Source organism: Ostrinia nubilalis, chromosome Z (genome assembly GCF_963855985.1).
Source record: "Ostrinia nubilalis chromosome Z, ilOstNubi1.1, whole genome shotgun sequence".
NCBI lineage: Eukaryota > Metazoa > Arthropoda > Insecta > Lepidoptera > Crambidae > Ostrinia > Ostrinia nubilalis.
The window spans coordinates 26,967,965-26,989,779 of NC_087119.1; the positions used below are offsets into that span (position 1 = coordinate 26,967,965).

The following is a 21,815-nucleotide window of genomic DNA, read 5'->3' on the forward strand; positions in this document are numbered from 1 at the left end:
AATTTTAATAATGGTTTTATTTAATCTCTTACGCATACAGCTCGAAGTTTTGTACACTTGTCAGTGCCGTGACTGACAACACACAGTCTAAGCCGCTGATATTAAATTGGGGGAATTCCTGAGTACCACCCGCATAAAGCGATACGAGGACGGCAATGTTTATGGAGAACACTCTTATAAGGAATCCAATTAATTGCAAGAAGGGGGCTAGTTCTTCTGACTTTTTCATTTAAACAATTTCAAACGGTTTCACTTATGATAAAGTAGGGTTTTGTATTTTTGTTATTGCGTTTGCACTAAATTATTTGAGTAAAAAGTAACTAGATATTGAGGAATTAGCCCTTACCTCATTTATCCAAACACTAATGTCTTGATCGATATTTATTAGTTAACTTAGCTTACATCTTGTGATCTACGATACCTCCTAAACTGAAAATATTGAAACTGAGAGCAAAGTCAGGACGTTCTAGTATAAAAGCGCAACTAGTAGAAAGATTAGGTAGAGGAACTAACAAATAATCCAGCATGTCTTGTAATATGCGAGCGAAGCCAGGGCGGCTCCTAGTATGCAATAAAGCGTGGCGTTGTGTCGGGAAATTGTTTGAGTTTCCCGCAGCCGCTTAAAAGCGGATATTGTCGGTTCGAGCTGCTTCGAATACAGGGTGGCGCAGATATTAAAGTTTTAAAAACTTTAGTAGCAAAAAATAAAACGTGGTGTCATATTTTACAAGAATTTAAAATTAATGTATTCTACGATTAAAAAACAAAATGAAAAATATTCTCACAATATTAATTGTAGTCCGCACTTTTACATAAGCCCTTCCAAGGAGCGCGATGGTGTTCATGACCTCAATGATGCTTATCAATTGAGGGTTAAAATTGCAAGTCGCTCACCCTGTACAGCTCTTTCAGCTCAGCTCGTCTCGCTCAGCTAAAAGAGTGGAACGATTTATCCTCTCATTATTATGTGCAGTGCATTCATACTTAAGCTCTTTCCTTGGAAAGAGTTACTTAAGTTCAAGATGAAACTACTGAAACTACTGTTGACATATCGCTTTCCAGAACTTCTAGACCGCCAACATAAGTAAAAATATTAATTTTATTTACAATTCAAATTACGCGTCGAATCGCTAATGTAAGTAGACTATAAATAAGCTACATTTAAATCATTCCACAGTCCATTTAATCTTCTATTTATTTTACCAACGTGCCTATTGCTGTGCAAACTTATTACCGCATTAACCAAACTTTAATTATATCTTCTCCGTTTCAGCAAACAAAGTTAGAGTTAACCGTCGGCAAACACTTGTATAACGCCGAGTTAACGAGTTGGCGCCGATTCAACGAATAAGACATCGGTTCGTGACGAATAGCACCGCAGTGCCCCCGGCGGGCACCGAACGCAACCTTGAGCACAGCAACCACCCGGTATTAGGTTTGACACAATGCATCGCGGTCTGAGATCGCGGAACACTAAAGGCTGGTAAAACCGATGTAAATCTTATACCAATAAATTCATAGACACAAATCACACGATTGTACGAAACGAGACATAAAATGTAAAACACCTATGTGCTTAATTTTTAAGCTTTATTGGAACTTAAAGTACAATTTCAGGATGAACAGGATTTTTTCCTAAAAATAAACATAAATAGGTTTTAAACAATACACCATACATATTTTTACAAAATGCCTTTGATTTGCTTATCTAAGCAACATTAAGGTTCTAAACTGTTTGTTTTATACGTGGGTCGTTACACAATTTGGGCCCGCGTTTGGTCAATGTCCTTTCAATCATGATGACTATAAATAGCACGGCCATTTAGGGCGGTCCCATTTTCCAATGTCAGAACTGGAAGTAGGTATATTTTTAGCTAGCAAAAAAGGAGATGTTTAGTAGTTACGAGTTACAGAGGTAATGTAAAGGAGGCTTTTATTGGCAGTCAAGCTGTAGACCTAGCTACACAGGAGTTGCAGTGGTGGGAACGAGAGGTGGGAATAGTCCCGTAGGTAATGTAAACCCATAACGATGTAGTCCATACATAAAACGGGGAGTTTTAACTAAACTAAATTAAATTTAGTCAGCAGTGTCACCCGTCTAAATAATGAATCTTTCAGGCTATTCCCGAAGGCTGTAAAGCAAGCAATTCGCCTGGATGTTTTATAGGAAGGCAAATATCAATTTGTCTTCAGCTGAAGGTAGACGCCGTTAACCCGCGGAGCGATAGCAGTAAACACACGCACTATAAATATTTACGAGCCGCCTGATAACGCGACTGTCTGCACTAGTGTGACAGGTATTGGCTCTACTACAGTCTGCGCACTAAATAAACATTTACATTTATAGAGACTCTGAACCGTCTAAGTGGTGGCAACATCATTTCACTTACTCTGAAGGACGAGATTAAAGCGTTATGCGCCACGCGGATCACCGGTGAGCCTCGAACAATCTATTATGTCTAGTGTCTCAGCAGTCAACGACTTATATCCAGGGACATTGTCTCTCAGTATTTATTAACGAGTAAATATATTTAATTTATCTGTTTCATAGAATTTACCGTCGTTTGACAAGAGATTAAGATATGTGGCGACATCTATCGGCACGCCACTACAGCCAACAACCAACAGATGGCGCTGACACCAACCTTACTATGGCACACGCCACCGCGCCTACAAACCTGCATCGCGGTATCGAAGTTTTCCGCCCTGACTGAGTATATTTGGAAAACCGAGATGGTAATAACTGGACCTTGGTCCCCGAGCACAGCACCCGCTCGGAAGGAATCAATTGCATCTTAACTTCCTTATAGTGGTCGATACTTCGAAACCCGAAACCTCATTTAAAAAGCAGCTTTGTTATAAATATGTACCTACCCTATTTGGCTGGAAGGCTGCCGATTTGTGTTGCCGACTGTACACTAGCGTGAAAGGCATTCGTATTCACAAATGCCGCCAAATTTGATTAAAGCTCAGGTGTCTAATGTTACCAACGAGAATAATGGGATGGGTATTTCTTCTTATTGACAACCCATTTCTTTCCTTTAATCTATATGAAAACGAAATTATTTTATGTCGAAATAATATGCGTCTTTGATATACGGTGGAGAAAATAAATAAATATCTTTCAGGTTCTTACGAAACGTCTGAAATGAGTTTTGTGAAGTGATCAGTTTCACTGCGTTCGATAAGCTGCTTCACTTAAGCAAGCATCGTTTGTGAATACGGGCGTTAATCAACTATAAATGTGTGGTATGTCAAGGACATTTTTCAGTAGGATGAGACAAATCGCGCAGTAGAGATATACACACGATTTCACACGAAAGTGTAATTGCGTACAATCCTCACAGTGCATGTCATTCGCCTTGCGCACCTAGACTTATTGGTTATGAAACCAAAAATGTCTGCATTATGCAGAATTCAACGTTAATGTTAATACTAATTAATTAAAGAAACCCTCAAAACTGATAATGCGATTGGAAAAGAGCCCGTACACATTTCACAATGACATGACGTAGCTGTGAGCGCGGTACTCTGCCAGCAGACACATTAATGTCGTACATTACGACACATTGTACGTTGATACGGTAACCCCAGGAATTCATTTTTATTTTTTACTCTAAAGGGAGTTAAGTATAAAGAAAGTTGTCAGACTTCATGAGATCCCTGACTGGATAGCACTAACGGTCCGTCCTTCGACCGAAACGAAGAAGTACCTACTCTTACGTCTAATTTCTTCTCACCTCTTTCTTTTCATTATTCGTTCGTTCGTTTCAGCCGAAAGACGTCCACTTCTGGACAAAGGCCTCCCTCCCTCAAGGATTTCCACAGGATTTTCATTATTACATACTTTCTAAGTAGGTAAAAGAGAGTAAGTAAAGTAGCCTATTTCTTGGCTGAAACCGTTATCCGTATACGAGTAGTTCATATAAGATCTAGAGTACCTATGGGATTCGAAGGATTGACCACAATAAAGAAGCTAAGGTGTTAGTTGGAAAGAATTCCAAGCGGATATTGTGCTCGGGGACCCCATTTTGCACCATGTTGGTTTTCCTATATTATATGCTGGGCAGGGTAGAAAACTCCGACACCGCGATGCAGGATTGTACGCGCGGTGGTATCGTATATGCCATAGTGAAGTCGTAACAGCGCCATCTGTTGGTACACTAGTTTGTAGTGGCGTATCATATGTCGCCCCAAGAGTACCTAATCATACTCACTAATTACTATTCAGTATATATTTGAGGCAGCAAGGTTCTGGAGTGGAGGCCGCGTAACGGAAAACGCAGCGTGGGACAAGGTGGACTGACGACATCATAAAGGTAGCAGGAAGTCGCTGGACGCAGGTCGCTACTAACCGGGAAACATGTAAAGTATTGGGGGATGCCTATGTTCAGCAGTGGACGTCTTATGGCTGAGATGATGATGATGACGAAGTTTATCATAAAAGGTTTTCTCTTTGCACCATATTTTGTCTTTCTAATAACTCTACGGCCCTCCTGCGTCAAAACATCTTGTGTTGGTATGGGGAACATTCCCAATTTCACGCTTATGGCAGAGGCGTTAATTGCTCACGCGTGATTAACTAAATTAGCATCCTGATTAAGCCGAAATGTGCGGGCTCCGGCCCGTGGCACGCTGCGTTTACGCGGTCAATCTCAGACGTGTACAGACAAATGCATTTTTATCATAGGTGCAGCTATCATCAACCAGTTTTAAAAATGCTTTACGCATAGATAACAAAGACCTAGTTCATTGGAAACGAAAAGCAGGTCAAGTTGTATAATTATGAAGACTGATCATTCTACGATCAATTACAGTAAGTGATGCAGTGGTAAAAATATTTGAGACCCAATTTCTATAACCTATGGATTTGCTGATTGTTTTTTGTTTGCGAATTAGTTAGTAGATACGTAGGTTTTTCTACACATTTTTATTAGACTGATAGTCTATAGATTGTTGTCTTGTAACTTTGATGTTGTTACTTGTAGTATACCCGTTAATCACACGTTTCACTACAACTCAAACAACATAGTTATTGTTTATTCAAAGACGCGAACGACAAATTAATGTTCCCATTTGCAATGAAAGCCTTATTCCATAACCTGCAGCGTACACGCGTCGCTTGCACAACACACTGCACACAATATAATTGCAATACCCTATACGTAATCTCCGGCTTTGAGCCCCTGTGGTGGCATATGGGTGATCACGGAATGTAATACACTTGACAAGACTATAGACATCTACACAGGCTAAAAGCCACAGCACACATGCCACTTTTAGCATAGGCGATTGGCGATTTAGCTGCTTTTTAGAAATCGAATGCAGCGACAAAACATTTCACATCGTACACTTAAAAACGCCAAACGAGGCAATTGAGTCACTTTACGGAAACTCGATGCAGCGACAGCAGTCGGTAAAACCGCGTCGGAACTCATGAAGTCGCAAAATCGCTATGCTGCATCGATAGGTACCATCGCAAAATCGCCGATCACCGATGCTAACAGTGGCATGTGTGTGTACTGTGGTTCTAGCTAGGACGTAGGTTAAACTTAGACGGTTATACCAGTTATACACTGAATCGCCACTAAAGCTCGTATTCTGAGAAGACGCTCCAAAGTTGAATCCAAGCGAAGATAAACCTTTGATTGAGGAATTTCAATATTTAGACCATTCAATGTTCCGGAGCTTTGTGTAAGCCTTAACCTGGTTGTATTCTCAAACGACAAGCCGTACCTATGAATTTGAAGCTACAACCAATCGGTGTCGGTATCGGACAGCCGATTCGCTAGTTCAATTCCGTCGCTGGACTATTGTGGGTTCACCGTCCAGCGGATTACAAATACAAGCAATATAAGTTTGCTTGATTGGAGAGGTGTGTAGAGGTTTGTGCAGTACAAATTATATTTTTGTGTTTTTTTTTTTGTATCAGGAATGAGTTATGATATCAAAAACTGCACAAAAATATTTAACGATACGATATCGGTAATGTACCTATGTTATTTGATTTTAAAAATCAAGGGTCTGGTCACTGTCAAACTCCTTGGGTACCTAAACTTAAATAGCATTTGACACGTATGTCACTCGGTCTAAGCAACGCGGCGCTTTGAGTGGCGTTAATAAATAATAGCTATCAGATTTTCCCCTCTGGACACGTGGTCCGACTGCTTTGTCCGACTAATCGGACCACGTGAACTTTTTTTTCCTGTTGGTTCGATTAATCGGACTACAAGGAATCGCAATTCCACTTCGTCCGACTAATCGGACTTGAAATAAATTAAGGGTGGTATGCAACAAAATCGATCCATGGAAACTATTTCTCGTGACAATTTCGTATTATAGGTGTACCAGAATCTCATGGCAAATGGGGAAAATAAACTTTGTTGAGTGCAATACTGGGGAAATTGGATTAAACGATCTTGATACTGTTAAATTTTTATTTATGACTAATATTAATGAACATGAAGTACGAATGCCTACCTATACATTTTAGGTATGTGTATGAAGAAGGTTGTTATACATCGGGTTTTTAACATAGGAACATGTCTTGAAAAATAAGTAAACCGTATAATTACTGTAAATAATTTTATTAAGTATCATCATACTTATAACTTATCACTTCATTCAGAACTAGAAAACGATTCTAAGAACTCCACTTGCATTTCTTGTTCTTCAAATAGATGATCAAGTTAAAGAGGTATTAATATAATATAAATCGCTTTTTCAGCATTTCAATTAGGTACTCAGTTGCTTGATGAAATCTTTTTCAATTTTCTTTACATGGTCATAACATTTTCACCATTCCTCTGCACCAATGCATGAAATACACCTGAAAACCGATAAAGCAGCTATTAGGTAAGAATAATATACAAATAAACATAACCCTCCTTCTGATGCAATTAGGTAATAAACTAAAGTAGGTAAGTATCAAAACATTTCACTCCAACTTACTGTCAACTCAACGACGCGCTTTAAAATCAAAGATTGACTTTGAATTATGCCTTATTTTACAATACACTTTGAAAACAATATGACTTGCTTGAGTTTTTTCGTCTTTTTCACAAAAATAATAAATAGGCATGAAGAGATTACAAAATTTCTGCAGCGGCTGACAGATCTCTTGATTTACTTTGACAGGTGACAATAAAGCCATAGACAATGGCCATATGAAAAACACACTTTTCCAATATTTTTGTTTGCCATGAGATTCTGGTACACCTATAACTACCAATGCGATGCTCTTTGGTCATTATAATAACAAGAGCTTCCTCGTGAACGCTTGGCATGGAAAGGTTCACTATTAAATAAATTTATAATAATAAATTTAAATTAATATTGATTTGAATAAATTAATACAAATATGTAAAGGTATAAATAATTTTAATTAAAGATTGTTTCAGTCAATGTAAAACGACCTCCTTTTAGTTCAACTGAATTGAACTTTTCAGGAAAAAAAACCGTAAAGTCAACTTTCTTAAGTAATCTTTCAAGGAAGTTGAAATAAACGGATTTTTTTTATAAACATTTCCTAAATGTTTATATTATTATAGATAGGTTATGTAGGTATTCATTTGTTTTCCACATTTTCAATAGGGATGTTTCCTGGGTAAAAAGCAAGAGTTTTAATTAGTCCGTCAGTTAGCTTATCAAAAAATACTCGACACCTATTTTTCACTTTTTAAAACTAATGAAAATGTAAAGAGATAAAGCGTGCCAAAGTTCTAAAGAAAAGGCCCGTGACGTCAGTGAGTGCGTAAAAGTGCTGCACTTTGTGACGTCGCGCGGAACTTCAACGCACTATAACTTTGTAATTATTTGTTTGATTGACAATTAAAAATATACGTGTCCAATATTTTTTTATAATAAAATTGACGGACTTAAAAACATTTTTAGGAAACTAGCCTAAAAAATCAATCAAAAATATTCAATAGATTTATTATAGTTGAATTTTTAGGAAAATATATTCCGTTTATTTCAAATTTCTAGAAAAAATATGAAAACTATGATTATGATATGATTGATATGATTTTTTTTCCTGAAAGTTCAACTCAGTTAAACTTTGATTTGAACTAAAAGGAATAGGTCTGTTATAGTTTTTCAATTAAGAAAATGCAATTTAGAATGTTACTAGGTATGCAAAATCACTTGAAACCTATGTTACAGTTAAGCTTTTACATTTACAAATACATTAGTTTTTATTTCATGCAAAAATACCCAGTAGTTATGATTTTATAGGCATTCAAAGTTCGCTTAAATATTGAGTCCCGCGTGACGTACATTCACAGTGTCCGTTCACTAGAAAACGGATATAAACATACTTAAATACATTTTTTTTTTGTAAATACAAACTTATTATACATATTAACACCCAGACCCATCACAGAAATTAAAATTGAACTAAACCCAAACTTGATGCGATTGTGTCGTTTTATTGCGAATTACCTTCCAGCTCCATCATTAGACCCTGATTACTATATAGAATTAAAGTACTCACCAATACAAAACGAACGAGCCCAAACTCGATGGATTTAAGTCGTTTTATTATAGAGTTCCTATGGCCACCTTCCAGCTCCATCATCAGATCAGCTCCATGTCATCATAATATTGCATGGTCATCCAAATCACATGTGTTTGCGAAATTTCAGCTTAATCGGTTGCCTGGAAGTGGGTTTTAATGCAGCTTGCAAGATTCCACCCATACAAATATGAGCCAGTCACTGTAATATGACGTCACGCGCATAAAATGGCGGGCTGGCCGCCGCCCGCACTTTTAAAATTCAATATCTTGGAAACTAATTGACGTATCGAAATAATTCTTTCACGTGTATTTTTTTATTTTTAACAGAGAATACAGAAAGCTAAAAAACAAAATTAGTGAACATTCTTCATTAAAAAGTGTTGAGTTAATGAAATAATAAATGTATCTTTCTTTCTTTCAAATTGGTTGGGCGGTTAAATGTCGGACCATGTAACCTTAAGAACAGAAAGTCTTGATAGTCCGACTCCTTAATCGAACCAACAGGAAAAAAAAGTTCACGTGGTCCGATTAGTCGGACAAAGCAGTCGGACCACGTGTTCAGAGGGAGATTTTCAATGATCGTAGGTACGTTCTAGAAGCTGAACACAACTCAAACTCTTGTAACCTGTCAGCTGTGCACAAACACAATACAGTTTTAGTAAATAAAGAGTAGTTTATCACGCCAACATGGTCGCCCCAAGCAAACTTGGCAGCGCACGGTAGCAGACGAGGCGAAGAAAATCGGCAAGACCTCGAGATCAAACGCGAAGCTCAAGACCGAACGCGATGGAGGACTGTTGTGGACACCCTCTGCCTCATCTAGGGGACATAGGGCCTTAAGTCAAGTTATCATGCAATACTTATGTCATTAACTGTCAGTGTATAATTTTGTGTTTTGTGTTTAGTACTAAACGGATAATGGCTGGAGAGGCACCCGCTGAAAACCAGCGTATGCGCGCAGGCAGTATGCACGCGTGTCTCTGTAATGCTTAATGCTGAGCGGGCGCCTTTTTGGCACAAAATACCGTCAATCATTTTATTTGTACAGCTTAAATCTGTTATTTATCTTGTGTCAAATAAAGGTTTTCTATTTTTACTTACAGTTGAGCCCCAGATCGTGGTAGGTGAGTATGGCGGGCTTGGCGCGGTCGCCTTGCACGGCGACGCACAGCTCGCCGCGGTCGGTGCGCACGCGCGTCTCGGCGCACGCGCCGTCGCTGAAGCGCCGCGCCGAAGGGAACACCAGCTGGATGTTCTTCAGCTCGATGTCGTCCATGCTGCCGAATGACAACGACTGTTATAGATGACCCACGCTGAACTGTCCCACCAAACTCAATGACAGGGGGGCGCTACCATCGTTCAACTATATGGTTTCCAACATGGCAAAAATCGGAACGGGAAAAATCGATCCGGTATTGACGGTGGCGCCCCACTGTCAATGTCATCGATAGGACAGTTCAGTATTTTGGAACTATAGAGATATTGGTCGGTGTTGAAAGAGTTTGTGCGTGTTGGATGCAGTTTGGAGATCTGCATTCAACTCGTGCGCGGATTAACCGTACAGGCCGTAAGAAAAAGTTTAAAGCTGGGTCGCACAATCTTACTTTAACTTTTGAACGTCAAAAATCTTTGACAAAAAACACCGGTTATCGTTAAATTTACCGTTAAAGTTAGGTGGTGCAACTCAGCCTGTCTAATTAGTTCTTTTTCATTCAAATTCTTTGGCACATATAACAAAAACGAAAAATGTAAAAAAATCAGAAATTATTCAGTATTTCGCTGTTTTTGTTAACTTTTCTCTTACAGCATGTATGTATTGGCAAACATTATGGTTTTTGCGAATGCGATGCGATCACATGTTCTGAAACAAGTTACGAAGATTGTCTTTGACATACTCGATTAATTGTTTGGTTAATTTTATCTACAAATCAAGTTACAATAAACACAATTAGCTAATGAATAAACCTATTGGATTACAGGGATTGGAATCCACGATAATTAGCGTAATATGTGCCCAATCCTATCACCTGATATCATAATAGGTGCGTAACCTGATGCCAGGTACGACTACATAATAATATGTGGTAATAATAGCAGTAGAACACTATGAATCATTATTATAGTAAGCCGCCGTATTATTTATCACCTAACAGTTAACGTTATAATATTTTATGAAGCTATGTATAACTGTTACAGGAAATGTATGAATTCTAGGAATTGTATACTATTCCTAGGAAATGTATACAATTCCGAAGCTATTTAGGAAATGTATAAAAAATTGCTTCAGAGATTTTTTAATACGCACTTATCCTAGGAAATGTATACTTTTCCTAGGAATTTTATAGATTTCCAATATTGTATTAGGAAATGTATAAAACTAAGCGGCACAAGCGCGGTCGCGTGATCGGGTGCCCCTCGGTACGCCTAAAATTTCATTTAGTCAAACCAAATGTGGTGGCCAATGGGCCCTTAGGTACTTTTAACTCATAATATTATTGTTTAGCCTGACAGTTGTTTTCGCACTATTATACTTTGGCCGAAATAAATATTTGCCTAAATTTATTGGCATATCTAACTTTCTTTCCGCATCACGCATATTACGCTGAAGTATTTTAAATCCCTAATTTTAACATCTCTTTTATTAAAATATTATTGGCATGAAGGTTTTAGTACTCCTGTAGCTGGATTACAAAGTCTCGGTTAGGTTAGGTTAGACTTGCGACCTTATACATACACAGCTGCCGCGGCGCGGTAGCGCCGTGATTTAAGTTTCGGAGAAAAAAAAATGGCGTAATATAAATAATTTTGTGTAAAAACATTTTAGGCTTAAAATTTGTGTGCCATAGACAACTAGGCGTACAAAAAATTTGGCGATTCGATAGAGACCCCGCGTAATCGGATGATGCAATATCCTCCCCTCGCACCACATGTTCACGCGTATTCATTGAAATCTTAATTACATTTCCGATTGCTGTTTAGGAAATGTGTAAATTTCCTAGGAAATGTGTCTAATATAATTTACATCACACATTTCCGGGTGATTTTAGGACTTGTACACAATTCCTAGGAATTGTATACAATGACGGATTTCATACATTTCCTGTAACATAACCATTAAATAGATGGAAATGTATAATTATATATAAGAAAACAAAAGGTACATAAAGCATTACTTTCAACACCTTCAACAGGAAAAAAGGTGCTGTTTTAACAGCTACATTTATCATTGTAATATATATCTTTATTGCTTGCCATGAACTTGAAGTTACATATTTAAGTTAAGTGAGTAGTTTAATTGGAGTTCTGTACCATTTACTGTTAAATAACACGTATCGCGATAACTAAGTAAACCCTTTCAGTTGTTGTATAATTTTAAAAAGATCTGTTTTATTGCGCTAAAAAGACCAAAAGGTCAAACACTCACCAATGCATCCGCTTTTGTCTCTCATTGTTTCAAGAAAATTATTACTTAAAACTCTTCTATGGGTTTATAAAATCGCAACCTAATGTCGTTTAGCTGAAAAAATCGTTCTCTACACCTAGAACAGTATTTCCCAAAGTGGGCGATAACGCCCCCTTGTGGGCGCTGCAGGCTTAAAGGAGGGCGGTAAGAGACCCAGAAAAAAATCGGGACGTTGTGTAGAGGCTTGGGAGGCGTCATTTACTAGGAGCACTCGACTCTCGACTACAAATGGGGGCGCTAAAAAGAATTTATTCTCAAAGTGGGCAGTAGACAAAATAAGTTTGGGAACCGCTGACCTAGAACAACAATGAAGATTTGCTTAGATAATAGATTCACCGCTAGTTCCAAACTAAGCCCGACCCGACCGCGACGATATTTGTCAAAGATTGTTCCCGTCTCTCCGCCTCGGTCTAACTAGCCCCTCGTCATAAAGGCAGGTGGGGAACCAATTTCTTGTTGGTCATTAGGGCGCGAAGGCTTTCACCGCAGGCCCTTAAACAATGCTTTATTTGTCCAAACCACATTAATTATGAATTACGTCTGCCGAGGGAAGAACCGTCGGTTTATCGGCAAAGGCACAAATATGCGAAGATCAGGTCTCCTCAAACCGTCTGGCTAGCGTGAAGAGTTGAGGCCAGGCCTCTGGCAAATTAGAGACGCTCCAGTGAGACTAATGATAATGATCTTGATAGTGCTAGGGTGAAAACTAAAAACTATGCTTGGAGTATAACGGAGACGACAAACCAGAGGCTCAATTGGTCAAGTCATCATTCACAATAGCTTTCAATATGATAATATGTGAATCCATTATAAGCTCATAAAAACGGTTATGACAGGGATTCGTTTTGCCGCAGTAATGGTTGTAAAACTGCGAGAGACTGCAATAGATTGAGAGTCACACAACTATTTATAGAGCCGCCTACACACTCGTCTTACATTCCACATACCTAATAATTCCTATCCAATAAGGGGCGTAGGACAATGAAACACAATACTCGTATATAACGGGGCATGCGTCCCGTATAGCGCCGAAACGGTCAAGCTGTACAAAAGCTCCTTCGAGGCATTGTCTTGCTTTCATTATGGTCACGAATATGTGAAAGTAAATAGCTGCTCAGTTATAGAACTAGCACATAGACCCATCGTATTTATACACTTGCACGACCACCGAAACAACTACATATTTGAACTAGTCACTACTATAGTGTAAGTTCGTAAATAAGTTAAATCTTGCTTTAGTACATACTCTCGTTAGCTCCTCTAAAATATATGCTCGTGTTAGGAATTACCAGTCACCACAATAGTCCACCCGTCTGCCGGGATCGAATCAGCGACCTTCGAAGCAGTCCGATACCAGCACCGTAAACTTGTAGATAAGTACATAAGACAAGGACCACTAAAAAGATTTCCTCTACATGAGCTACAATGTGCATACCAGGCAGGGAAATCTACAGAAACTGCGCTACACTATGTAACCGGCAGGGCGGAGGCGGCTCTTGAGAGTAGGGAGGTTACTGTTGGGACATTTGTCGACATAGAGGGGGCATTTGACCGCACTACCTTCGTCTCTATAGGAGCTGCTGCTTCTGACCACGGGGTACCACTACCTCTATGCCGGTGGATAGACTGTATGCTTAAAGGCAGGATTATTCAATCAGAACTGCAAGGAGAGTGCATGAGTGTAAGGACTGTCAAGGGCTGCCCGCAAGGGGGGGTACTCTCACCCTTGCTATGGAGCCTGGTCGTGGACTCACTACTTGTGAAACTTAACAAAGGACCACTCTACACGGTTGGATATGCAGATGATTTGGTAATTATGGTAAGGGGCAAGTTCCCAACTATTGTGACAGACATCATGCAAAGAGCCCTCAACACACTGGAAGAGTGGTGTGACAAAAACCACCTCTCGGTGAATCCGGGAAAAACGAATGCTATTGCATTTACAAAAATGAGAAATACAACAGGGCTAGGACATCTCTACCTTTATGGTAAACAGATAACCTGGACCAATGAAGTGAAATATCTAGGGGTAATCCTAGATAAGGAACTTACATGGCGTAAACACCAAGATACGGTCATAGCTAAGGCTATGAGAGTGCTGGGAATGTGTCGTGGTGCATACGGGAAGACATGGGGACTTAGTCCCAGAGTGATGAGGTGGATCTATATAACTATGGTGAGACCAATAATACTTTATGGCAGCATTGTCTGGTGGCCTAGAATTAGGTTACAGACGTGCAGAACGGCACTGGGCAAATTGCAAAGAACTGCATGCCTAGCAATAACGAGTGCGTTTAGAACTACGCCAACTGCAGCATTGGAGATTATTCTGGGATTGCCCCCACTGCACTTGGCGCTAGAAGTAGATGCAAGGAAGGCGCTGCACAGACTGAAGGGGGCGGGACTTTGGAGTACATCCAAACCTTGCACCAAGCACACAAGGATGGGGAGCGATCCTCAATTAGATGCAATAATGGACATGGGTTGTGATACAATGCAGCCTAGGTACATGTTTAGCAAGGATTTCAAAGTGTCTATACCAACAAGGGAAGACTGGAAAAGAGGACTAAAACGTCAACAAGACAGCCTGATCTGGTATACTGACGGCTCCAAGATGAACTCAGGAACAGGAGCGGGCGTCTACTCCAAACAATCTGAGCACAGTGAAAGCTTGGGGAGGTTTGCAACAGTGTTTCAAGCTGAAACCTATGCTATAATCATGTGCGCAGTAAGGAATATAGAACAGGCGCATAAAAAGCGTGACATTTACATATTAAGTGACAGTCAGGCAGCACTCAAAGCCATTGCCTCAGTGAGGGTTGGATCCAGACTCGTTCTGGAGGCAATCTTGGCACTGAATAAACTTGGAAGGCACAACAGGGTGACCCTCATGTGGGTACCTGGACATACTGGAATCGGAGGCAATGAGAGAGCCGACAGTCTAGCGAGACAAGGGTCAGAGGCGGCACCTATTGGGCCAGAGCCGATAGTGCCCTTATCTATGAGCACTTTACACATGGCCATGAGGCAATATATATCCAGGAAGCACAGAGCTGAATGGGAAAGCTCCAACGGTATGAGCCACTCCAAACTATTCCTAGTTGGAAACACAAGATCATGGGAAAAGCTCATACTCAATGGAAACAGAAGGCAAGCCCGAGTGATCACGGGTGCGCTGACAGGACACTACACTACAAACCACATGCTCCACAAAATGGGCCTAACTACGGATGACAGCTGTCGAGCATGTGGAGAACATGCGGAGTCCATGAAACACCTACTGTGCGAATGTGACGCGCTAGCTAGAACTAGAATGGGTCTCCTGGGGTCGGCTTATCCGACACCAGAAGAATATAGGTCCTTCTCACCCAAGCTCTTAATCCACTATATGGATAGGATCTTTGCGGATGAGGGGGGATAAAGGTATAGGGAAGCACAAAAGATCCCAATGGGTCGACGTGCACTGCGCTCATGCGCGGCCCTAAATAAGATAAGATAAGATAAGATAAGCACCGTAAGGCTATCGACTTTAATTCACCCTATGATATTGCTCTCATCAACAGTACAAAACTAAAGCCTAAGGCTGAGTTGCACCACCTAACTTTGACCGTAACTATTACGATAACCGGTGATTTTTGTATGGAGTTTGACAGATTTTTGACGTTTGTCAACGTTAAAAAAAATGGTGCAACTCAGCCTAAAAGCACCTAAAAGTCGCGTTAGCTTCTGTTCTGTTATCACTATCACTTGTGTCAATTTCAATAGTGTCAGTAATGTACAAGGCCACACTGTTAACTTATCTATTTCTGTTTTTGCTCTCGCTCTCATCAAATGGTGATTCTTTGCGATAGGACGAGACGACATGACAGACAATGGATAGTTAACACTGTTGCCGATGGTACATGTACCCTGTACAGTCAGCAGTATATCGGTCGTTTTTGCTGCAAAATTGCACCTATTACTTACTTAAACCTCATTGCTTAGTAATGTGCTGTCGTCTGTACCTAACCACAAATACTAATGGATTAATGTACACAGATAGTTTGTAAGCTATGATTTTGATAATGTATCACCATAACATACAGATATGGAGCTGCCCGCTCGTTTATGGAATACAAACAGAAAGTGACATGGACTCGTGTAATATTTACGAGTAAATGTCTATCCTCCCTATTCACTACAAACATATCGCACCTATTTACAAACATATTGAAAAACAAAATGCTGCTTGTGGAATTTGAACCAACGACCTTTCTCATATACTAACCTAAGCTACCTACTTACAGCGTTAAACTATAAAACTTCGAAAAGTTTACCAGTGTCATCGTAGTTTTCCGGCCAGAGCGAGCAGTCACCCGGCTATCGAAAAAGCGTGGGTTCAAATGATGAGAGACGGTTGTTTTGTGAAGGGACATATCTAATTTTAGATAAATTCAGCTTTACAAGGGGCAGCCTTTATTACCGCCCGTCAGTTTCTATCGACTTTTCATTAATTTATCATGAAATATTAAACGTTAGCTGTCTCATTGGCATAAATCGTCATACGAGGAAAGTGGCATCACACAGCTTTCTGCAACATTGGATTAATGATAGTCTCACATATTAATTGCTTTACAAGTACCCGTTAATAATTATAAATTACTCCAATGATATTACTTCTTTCTAGAAGTTGTTGTCAACTCGTCGCGCCCTCGAGCTTTTATTATTGTAGCCGTAATACTCGAAATATATTTGTTTGGTGTAATAAAACAGGGCTCATTTCCCGACGAAGCCGCTGCAAGATGCCGAAGGAACAAAAGCTCGCTTCAAATATGGATAGAGCTGAGCTGAGCGAGCTCAGATGCTGTCAGTCTAAATCACAGAACATGTAAGATTCTCGTTAGTCATAGAAACTCGTAATTGAAGTGAATAGAGATCAAGAAGTGATGTGACGTGTACATAAATCTATAAAGACAACGTAGGTTACTTTTCAACTTATTATACTTATTGTTGCTACTCACCTATAGGCAAGAAAATAACATTACATAATTAAATCCTACATACTTTAACCATGCCAATACTTGCTGAGGCTTTTAGTGGCAACACTGTATGTGAAACTTCACCCTGACCTATATTTGTTACTAAAATTCGAAGTGTAACATGATACGCGCCATTATAGCCAGCCTCTTATTTACAGTATTGCCAAATACTACATTCGAATGGATCACCCCATAAAATCACGCGTATAGCCGTCATACGCACAATAAAAAGTGACGACATTTATCCCACGTACAAAACAAAAAATAAATACACAAATATTTGTGTTAGTCAACAGGGATTCTACAAATACGCTCTGTTTTTTTATTGCTGTCAGTATGTTTGTTAATCCTCCCTAATCTCTGGCTGAAAGCATTTCAGCACTTTCATAATCATGGAAAGTATAACTTTATACATCTTTAATCTTTATTAGTGACCGACCGAAACATGTTATTTTGCCGAAACCGAAACCGAAACCGAAGGTTCGGTTTCATTGTAATTTCGGCCGAAACCGAAACCGAAACCGAACCTTTTATAGAATAAAAAAAAAGTCCTTAAAAAGTCGAAAAAATGTTAGTAAGCCCATTTTTTTCTAAAATTAATATCTCGCCGACCTATAATTACAGGTTTCTACTTTCAAAGATTTATCACAATGAAATTTCAGCACAGTTACAGAGGTTCTGTTTGAAAATTTAACTACCCTATAAAGTGAAAAAATACATTATTTATTTGTAACACAAAGTTAGCGATTTTATAATGGTGCTGGTGGTATAAAATAAAACAAATTTATTATTAAAATATGATGATTTATGTTTATTTATTTTCAGTTACTTACATTTTAATTATGCTCACAAATATCACAATCATTTAGCCTCGAATGGCTAATTCAAATATAATTAGATAATCAAAATAATCAAATTGATCAGCTTTGGTAATCATTTTAGCGAACCTTTTTTTTATTATGTAAGGTGCATAACATAGGTTATGATAACAAATCAACAAGTATAATATAGTAACAAATCTATACTTATACTTTTTATTTTTTATATCTAATTAAAAATAAAAACAGTGTTTTTGACATACTTACTGAGATCAACAATTTCTTTATTAGGATCAACTACTTAAAGATTTAATCTTTGTCATTTATTGTTTACAACAGTCTTATCAACTTTGCTTACAGTACAGTAAGTTTTACTATAGTATTTTTTTACGTATTAATCAACAGATAGTAAAATAATAATAATTATAGTTACTGAACTAACGCTAACAGTCTTAGTAATCGAAGTTGAACAGTCTTATATTATATGCCAAGAACAATAGTTTTTCCGCATTTTCTCCAAGCAGATTACTTCGCCTATCAGCATATATTTGTCCAGCAGCGCTAAACAACTGCTCGCTAGGTACACTTGTCGGTGGTGCTGACAGGTATTTTAGAACAGCATTTCGTAATAAAGGATATGGGCTGGAGTTCCAATAGGAGTAAATATCAGCATTACGCTGTAATAAGGGTTCTGATAGGTAACATTGTAGAGTCTGTCTGAGTGTCGCTGTTGGGTCAAGATTTTCATCGGTGTGCATCTGCTCGATATTTGACTGGTCGTGTGTATCCCAAAGACTCTCTATTTGGCTATGGATATTTTGACTTTCAGAGAACAATGTTACATTTATGTCGTTCTCTTGTTCACGGTGAGTATTTTTGCTGTACCTTACCAGAAAATTAACGATCTCATTTGTGGCAATGTTAACTTCGTCTGTGGATATATATTTGGATTTAAACCTTGGGTCAAGTAAAGTTGCAGCCATTAGTAAGGGATGTCCTTTCACAAAAGAAAATCTATTATTTAGAGATTCTAGGAGAGCATGCTTCATATTTATGCACGCTTCTGCTTCATTTTCTGATTGTGTTTGTAATTTTCGATTAAGCAGCGATATCAGAGGGATTACTATTGAGATGCAGGCGTTGTCGAATGATAGTTCAAGTGTCGCTTCGTAAAAGAATTTCAGCACATTCGTTAGGTGTTTTATGAGGTCCCATTCGTCAGAAGTTAGCGTCTCAATCTTGCCATGTTCTACACTATACAAGTTCACTGCACTTTTTTGCTCTAGCAGCCTCTCTAACATCAAGAAAGTACTATTCCATCTTACCTCGATATCCTGCACCAAAACATGTTTCGGGGTTCCACATTGATGTTGACATTCAGTCAATTTTCTGGTAGCTGGCTCACTATGGTGAAAGTGGCCTACAATCTTTCGACACTTCTGTAGAGTCTTTTTGACTAAGGCATCAATAAAAAGCGAATTGTTAATAACTAGCTGCAGACTGTGCGATACACATCCAATCGATTGGTAATTATTACGCATAGCGCTATTCATATTAGATGCATTGTCACGCAACACCAGAAATATTTTTCCTTGCAGGTTCCATTTTGTAACCATTTCCGAAAATTTTTGTTCAATATACAGTGTGAGTCACGTTAAAGTGTACATATCAAAATAGATGAAACTAGACCTATTTTTATCGACAAAAAAGAGGTCAAAAATTTTTTGAGATTTTTTTTAAATTTTTTATAGAATTTTTTTTCTTCCAATTACTTATTGTAAAGAAAACAAAATAACTTTTAAACTAAGCGGTATATCTTGATACAATAAAAACAGTAACAATGCTAAATAACAGGCAATACTAAAAAAATACATAAAATACACAAAAAAGGCCAACAAATAATAAAAAAATATACTTTTTGAAAAAAATCCGCTTTTAAATTCGTGTTTTTTTGGTTATTTGATAAATTTCTCCAAAAAATGCCCCTATAACCGGCGGTTTTTATTACTTTGTATTATTTTCTATCGTATTACCTTTGTAAAACCAAAAATCGCATGTCTCTATTCCTATCACAACGTTTGCAATGATCGTTTGAACTAAGCCTCTCCGGGCGCGCTATTCAACGCTTTGTTAACCACGAAACTGAAAATGGCTCTAGATTTGTAATTTTGATAAAGACAAGTTAGATTTCAAATAAAAACAAAAGATTTCGAGGTAAATTAAACATTTTAGTTAAAATTAAAATTGTCTCTACCTGTAGCGGAGAATAATGTTGTGGCAGGCCTTTGTTCAAACGATCATAGCAAATGTTGTGATAGGGATAGAGACATGCGATTTTTGGTTTTACAAAGATAATACGATAAAAAATAATACAAAGTAATAAAAACCACCGGTTATAGGGGCATTTTTTGGAGAAATTTATAAAATAACCAAAAAAAACACGAATTTTTAAGCAGATTTTTTTCAAAAAGTATCATTTTTTATTATTTGTTGGCATTTTTTGTGTATTCTATGTATTTTTTTAGTATCGCCTGTTATTTAGCATTATTACTGTTTTTATTTTATCAGGATATACCGCTTAGTTTAAAAGTTATTACGTTTTCTTTGCAATAAGTAATTTGAAGAAAAAAAATTCTATAAAAAATTTAAAAAAAATCTCAAAAATTTTTTGACCTCTTTTTTGTCGATAAAAATAGGTCTAGTTTCATCTATTTTCATATGTACACTTTAACGTGACTCACACTGTATTCACCCGTATGACTCTGTTCTAGCACACATGCACCTAAAATAACTTTCAGACGCTTTTCTTCCAGAATAAAATGGGCTGTGAAACTCAGCAGTGAACAGGTTTTACTCTCGTTGCTCCAAATATCTGTGGTAGCACTAAGCCAAGTACATTTTGCAACTAATTCATTTACTTTAATCTTCATTTTTTTGTACGTTTTCGGCATCAAAGATGTTCTGAAATACTTTTCTGATTTTGATCTATACTTATGAACAGCGTGCGGGTCAGTAAAATTTAGTCGCCGGAATGCTTCACCTTCAACCAACGTATATGGAAGCATGTCTACAATTATCAAATCCATTATGGCTTTATCTATCCTTTTAGAAATTTCATGATCATCTGGCCATTGAGTCAGTTTAGGTCTAGAAATTAAACCTGGAATCGTGCTTTGAACAAGGTTTTGATTATCACAACTAGAGGTCGATGCATATGCTTGTGGAATTTTTTGTTCTTGTTTCTTTAATTTGGCTTCGTTTTTTACTTCGTTCAATTCGGACTGTCGTTTTAAAACCTGCCTATGCTCGACTTCGTGCTGTTTTGATAAATGTTGTTTTAGACCATGCAAGGTTTGTTTTTTAGGCTCATGGCTACCAAGTGAAAACGACCTGTTACACAGTTTACAGGCAGCTTTTGAAACGTCAGCTGTAGATTTCTCAAAATATTGCCAAATCGGATGTCTTTCCTTTTGTGACATTTTTTACCTAAAACAATAAAATTATTCATTAATTAAAACAATTTATTTTACCGGATTAATCGCGTTTACTATTAATTTTCTTTATACACTTGCAAAAAGATATTATACATTTCTTATACTGTTTGTATACCTCCCTATATTTAAAAGACTCGTGACAAAATGCCTCTTTCTTTAAGTCTCAGATTTTCTCCGGAGATTTGTGTATTCCGTTCCGACACAGCAAAGGACTGGACGAACGAGATTGCGGCTTTGGCCTCGTTCGACTCCCAGTAGGGGCGCATTAATTCTACTTCGCAAGGAAGAATTCCCGATGCTGGTTTATAGGCTTTCTTTGGGATGCATAATACGTGGGTCTGGTAAAACATATTGACTTGGACTATTTGGAATAACTAAAGTAGAAAACTAGTGAACATTTTGCATCACTTTAAATCTGTCCTGTTGTCCGAAGTAATTGACATGGAAGCGAAATGACAATTGACCAGGATCGTATGTACTCTCTTCAAGCTGTGCTTACTACAC

General features: G+C 38.2%; 1 protein-coding gene across 8 annotated transcripts in view; it reads right to left on the bottom strand.

Annotated features, from left to right (window-relative positions):
• The window catches only part of LOC135086962 (protein NDRG3), a 182,108-nt gene that overhangs the window by 121,057 nt on the left and 39,236 nt on the right, over positions 1-21,815 (bottom strand). For all 8 annotated transcript variants that reach the window (XM_063981808.1, XM_063981802.1, XM_063981806.1 and 5 more), the window contains one exon: positions 9,620-9,795. In XM_063981808.1, coding sequence (XP_063837878.1) covers positions 9,620-9,795 — 176 coding nt within the window. The remainder of the gene's footprint in view (positions 1-9,619; positions 9,796-21,815) is intronic.